Source organism: Xiphophorus maculatus, chromosome 18, assembly GCF_002775205.1.
Source record: "Xiphophorus maculatus strain JP 163 A chromosome 18, X_maculatus-5.0-male, whole genome shotgun sequence".
In the NCBI taxonomy this organism is placed as follows: domain Eukaryota; kingdom Metazoa; phylum Chordata; class Actinopteri; order Cyprinodontiformes; family Poeciliidae; genus Xiphophorus; species Xiphophorus maculatus.
The window spans coordinates 17,618,239-17,623,855 of NC_036460.1; the positions used below are offsets into that span (position 1 = coordinate 17,618,239).

The 5,617-nt window shown below is 36.4% G+C and overlaps 1 protein-coding gene across 1 annotated transcript; it reads left to right on the top strand.

Annotated features, from left to right (window-relative positions):
• The first annotated feature begins 243 nt into the window (after positions 1–243).
• LOC102220003 (transmembrane protein 120A) lies at positions 244–3,765 on the top strand. Its single transcript, XM_023350954.1, has 12 exons — positions 244–433; positions 646–764; positions 908–1,024; positions 1,137–1,196; positions 1,367–1,462; positions 1,577–1,666; positions 1,776–1,841; positions 1,944–2,005; positions 2,092–2,184; positions 2,333–2,397; positions 3,039–3,107; positions 3,399–3,765. The coding sequence occupies exons 1-12, from the start codon at positions 365–367 to the stop codon at positions 3,510–3,512; spliced, it is 1,020 nt and encodes a 339-aa protein (XP_023206722.1). The 5' UTR covers positions 244–364; the 3' UTR covers positions 3,513–3,765.
• Positions 3,766–5,617: the final 1,852 nt, after the last annotated feature.

Sequence of the window (5,617 nt, forward strand, 5' to 3'; positions counted from 1 at the left end):
CCTCAGTTGCAGAATTGAGATTCTCCCAGTCCACCAGACCTTGCTAATGTGCAGTTGTGTCTCCAACAAACTGTGTTAAGGTTTTAGATGTGTATGAGAGCAATGTCTAACTTGAAGGTTGAACCAAAGCAAAGGTAACACTTCTGACCTTGCATTGTACGTAGAGTAGAGTCTGCAATAATGACAATCAGACTCAGTGACTGATAGTACAAGTCAAAGTCCAATTTACGTAACATAGAGTCGATGGAGAAATGATTCACACCCAGGTGATAGCAGAGCTACTTTAGACATTTCGTAGTGCGTAAACAATTAGCCAGTACAGCTATTTTTCAGCTGGGTCTTGGTTTAATTTTAGGGAAACAAAATGCCTCAATCACTGATAGAAATTCAGGAGGAATGGAAATCTCTGGAGCAAGATTTTCAGATGCTTCAGGTAAGAAATATCCTGTCAGCTGATAGTATCTCGTCCAATTCTGCAAACTCCATAGCATTCAGTTTTTTATGATGAATTTTAACATCCACTAACTAGCAGACAAGCTAATTGGCCACAAATTATACATGCTTTTTATTTATTTATGTATTTACATTTTCTTTACAGTTATGTCATTCATACATTTAAACCTTTTCTGTTGCCCTTTTCCCCAGGAGACACACAAAAAATATTTACAGAAACTGGATGAAATCTCCAGACTCCAGAGCAGCTGTTCGTCATCTATCGCCCGTCAGAGAAAAAAATTGAAGGAGATGTCCAGCCAAGTCAATAAGTAATTATCCACACACCCTGAAATGTGTATGCATGTGAAGGTAGACACAAGACGTAGGGTCATGAAGATATATTAGAGGGATAAAAGGTGAACCAGCTAAAAGAAGCTGATAATGATAATATTTACTCTTTTTTATGTATCAGGTGTACAAAGGGATCATCAGCAGATGATGCAAAGACTTTAGGTAACATAAAAGAGCAAGTCAAGACCCAAGAACATGCTTTCTCTGAAATGGATGCTTTCCTTCCCAAGAAAAATGGGTGATGACATGAATTTTGACATATTTTCAGCTGAAAACTTTGAACAAGACTGGTCTGTAACGTGGTTTTCAAAAGTTAAACAAATACACCATGGTTTGGTTTCAAATTGCAGGTTATACCTCAGTCTGGTTCTCGGAAATGTGAATGTGACTCTTCTGAGCAAGCAGTCAAAGTAAGCATCCGAGTTCAGATTTCTTTGTTAAATGCAACACATTTTTCTTCTAATTTCATCTTGTAAAGATTCTTTTCTTTTTTCTTTTTCTTAATCAGATAAAATTATGAATTTATTCTGTTGCGCTATGTATAATGTTGTGTAATGTTGTGTAAACACATCATTCCCAGATTTGCCTACAAGGATGAATATGAGAAGTTCAAGCTGTACCTTACAGTGGTCTTACTGCTGCTCTCTTTCATATGTTTTTTCTTCGTGAGCTACAGGTGAAGCAAACACTATCAGAAAATGTTACATGTGAAATCACCCATTTTCAGTATATTTATAGCGATGGAACATTATATGTTCATGCATGATCTTGTTTGAATCTTTTGCTTCAGATTTCTGGACGCAATCTTCAACTTCCTGCTAGTTTGGTTTTACTGCACATTAACGATCAGAGAAAGCATCCTCATCACAAATGGATCCAGGTTAGTCTCAATTCTCCATAGTTATTGGCACTACATGCAAAAACGCATGTATTAATGCGTTTTTGACTTAATTTGAAACTCAAACTGAATGGGATATATCTTAAATCAGGATCAAAGGATGGTGGGTTTTTCACCACTACATCTCAGCCTTTCTGTCCGGTGTGATGCTGACATGGTAAGTACAGCTTAAAAACAAAACCTTAAAAAAAATAAATAAAATTCTCAAACTAAATTTGTTCTCATCAAACCTCACATTTCTCAACTTTTACATCTCCAGGCCAGACGGGATCCTTTACCAGACATTCAGGGGCCAATTTCTTGCCTATTCCTTATATCAAAGTATGTTCAAAGTTTTTACAGAAGAATCACATAGTTATGATTTCATACATGCTCACAGTTTGTTTTTGTCATGGAACCTCCTTTAGATTTTGTTCAGTGTCTGCAGTACTACTATCAGAGTGGATGTCTGTACAGACTTCGCACGCTGGGAGAAAGACACAACATGGATCTGACTGTTGGTGAGATGTAAACACATCAAGGTCACAAAATACAAATTGACGCAGATACACATACCATATGGTTTTAAATATATAATATTAAAGTGTGCTGATTATGGGGACAAAAAAAAGAAACATTTTAAATTGTTTACATTTCTTCTCTTTAAAGAGGGATTCCAGTCCTGGATGTGGAAAGGCCTGACGTTTCTCTTGCCCTTCCTGTTTTTTGGTCATGTGAGTAGAATCTGTAAACCCCAAATGTTTCCAGTTTGCGCAAGGTTAGCAACAAATGACAATTGTGATTTGTCATGGTTTGAATTGAGCAATAATTGTGAAAAGTGCTGGTGTCGTAGAACCAATGCTTAAAGATTAGGGGATTTTGAGAATCTGGGCGAGAGTTTAATGTGGGTGATAATAATTTTGGCTCCTTGACACAATGCTGGTGAATAGATTGCTTCTGTATTTTATTTATTTATTTATTTATTTTATCATAACTCATATTTCCGATCATCAAAGATTTAATATCAGCATCGTAACACGGTAAAATGCAAAAACCTGTTTTTAAACAAGGTTTAATTTATTGCAGGAGCAAATATATCTTGGGCAATTGCTCTTTTTTTTCTGCTTTTGCCATTTTTGAAAAATAAATTGAATCTTTATTTGGAAACCGCATTTTAAATTTTTTATTGTGATGAGTTTTGAAAAAAAAAATTTAATCTAACATTAACATTTGAGTCATGATCTGAAATATTTAAGGGTAACAAAAAAGTAAGATCACAAGAAATCCTTAAGGTTAACTTGGAAATATACACTGAAAGTCCACTAAAATGCATGCTTCTCCTGTTTCCTGCTTCATCTTTTTGTTTTGTCTTCAGTTCTGGCAGCTCTTCAACAGCGTGTCTCTGTTCAGAATGGCTCAGCTCCCAGACTGCAGGGAATGGCAGGTGAGTCTACTCAGTCACCAGATATTGCTGCATCACTGTAGTCCTGCTAAATGTTGCTGTGTCACTCTTTCCCTACTTTCATAACAAACGTATCCTCCATGTGCTCATCATTCACACCCTCAGACTATAATGAATAAATAAAACTGTGTTAATATTTAAATACAATCTAAACACAAAAGGTCTATAAAAATTCAGAGTTGCATGACATTTTCCCACCATCATCCTCTGCATTATAGAAATATATTACAATATTAATATTCACTGCTATTTTGTTGATTCATGTAATGTCAGGTCCGGGTGTGTGGTGCCTGCTTCCTCATTCTGTTCATGGGGAATTTCTTCACTACCCTCGCAGTTGTTCGTCACAAGTCGAAAAGCAGGAATCAGAAACCAAAGAGCATGTGACGGTTAAAAATATACAATGGAATGAGATGCTGTCTCACCAAAGAGAAGACTAATTCTGACCGTGCTTCCTGTCACATCCCAGGATATAATAAAAAAAACCACATGATTTCATATTAACTATGGCAAATGTTAAATCAAAGCTGGAAGCATGTCTATGGTCGCATTAAAATTTGGAGGTATTCGAATAAGAAACCTATGCATGTGTGAAAATGACAATGCAAGAATGAAATAAAGGATTCAGTTTTTACCAAAACACCGTTCTGTGAATCTTTTAAGCCCGCTGTCAGATTTCTTCTGTTAAATCTTAAACTTAATATCAGACAACAAACTGACTAAACACAAAATCTGATTTTCATTGATTATTTTGAGAAGATACTCTCTTTTTATGATTTTACGGTAGAGGGTAAGCAGTCCCATCAATTACGGCAAGTTTTTCAGATCCTGTAGCATCAAGCAGCCCCACAGGATCACACCGCCTCCACCATGTTTCACTAAATGAATATACTTTATTGATCCCAGAGGAAAATTCACATTTTAGTGCAACTCATCCAAGAACAACACACAAACAAACAACTAGGTGCCTGAGGATGCAGCCCTTCATCCTGAGGGGGGCGCTGCCCTGTAATGAAATGAAATAAGAACGTCAGGTAGGATGAGGATAAAAGATATTTAAAAAATTATATCCCACACTGCATCTAAATATATGCAGTGAGGGGTTGCAAAAAAAACCTCTAGACCCAAAGGCAGAGAGTTCAGGGAGGATGTGTTTATAGCAATGAAGAATGTGTTGCTATGATATTCTTTATCTGAAATTGTTTGTTTGGGTTGAATTGAATGTTGTGTTAGTTGTGCACTAGGTGTAATGAGAAGCAACATCTTCTGAGAGATTTCTCTTTAATCTTGTCCGTTCACAGAATATTTTCCTAACAGTCTTGGAGACCTTTGTGAAATGTGATGAACCTTTGCATTCTTTTCGTTCAGCAGTGATGTTGGACTTGGAACCCTCCCATGGATGCCATTTTGCCTGCTTTCTCTGCTTATTGAATTAGAAGACACTGACCTCAACTTAGGCAAGTGAAGTCTCAAAGACTTCAGATGTAGTTCTTGGTTATTTTGCGACCACCTTGATGAGTTGCCAATGAGGTACTTTCTATATAGAATGCCCCGATTTGCTTAGTTTGGAATAATTGCATTGGTTACAGAAGGAGTGGTCTTTTTTGGAAGTAATTTGGTACACATCAAGACCAGCAATAAATAAGTTATTTGATTTGGAAATGCTGACACAAGGAGAACCGTTACCAGAGGGATCAGGTGGTGGCAATATAAGTAGAGGGTAGAAATCCACTTCCCAGTCAGTGACTGTTTTTTTGTGTTTTGATTGTCATCTTTAACCCCAGATTTGTGTATTATAAAGAAGAAACATCTTAGTTCTACATGTCAAAATGTAATTAGTTGACATAATTATTGAGCTAAAGTGCAGAATGAGTTGTACTGAAGAACTTTGGCAAAGGTCAGAGGTGTGACGGTTATTGCATCATATCATACAGTTTCTATTTATGCTCTGTAGTAAAAAAAAAAGAAAAGAAAAGATCCAAGCTTGAATTTGACTTTCAGATGGACAACCACACATTTATTCCCATGCAGTGTGGGAATAAATGCAAATAAAAGAGAGAAGCAGTCTTAAAGAAATGGATTAAACAGGAATGTAAGTCTTACAAAATGTACTTTGAGATGCTGCAAAGTACAAAGCATTTCTTTTAATAATGACTATTAAGTTAGTGTTTGGTTGCATTCTGAACATGTTTTCATATTGCTTATTTGTATGCCAAATCAATGGAAATGGAACCCTCCAGGGGTGTTGTCAGGTTTAAACCCTGAAACACTTTGACAGAAAAAGACAAAGGAAAAAGAGACAAGTGAATTCAATTTACTTGCACAGAGAGACAGACAGAAATGTGCTTTTGTTACAATTTCTTACTGCTCTGAAGCACATTCTGCCGTACTCTCCCTTTTTATTTCCTTAGGGGCGGTCCCTAGTTGCATAGATCATTTTTGTTATCTCAAGTCAGTTACATAGCTTTGCCGTTTCTTCAGTTATTTCTTCT

Excerpts from the sequence above, each read along its gene's own strand:
- LOC102220003 (XM_023350954.1), top strand. The coding sequence starts at position 365 with ATGCCTCAATCACTGATAGAAATTCAGGAGGAATGGAAATCTCTGGAG. Across the intron at positions 765-907 it reads ATGTCCAGCCAAGTCAATAA|GTGTACAAAGGGATCATCAG; the intron begins GTAATTATCCAC and ends TTTATGTATCAG. Across the intron at positions 2,398-3,038 it reads CCTTCCTGTTTTTTGGTCAT|TTCTGGCAGCTCTTCAACAG; the intron begins GTGAGTAGAATC and ends TTTTGTCTTCAG.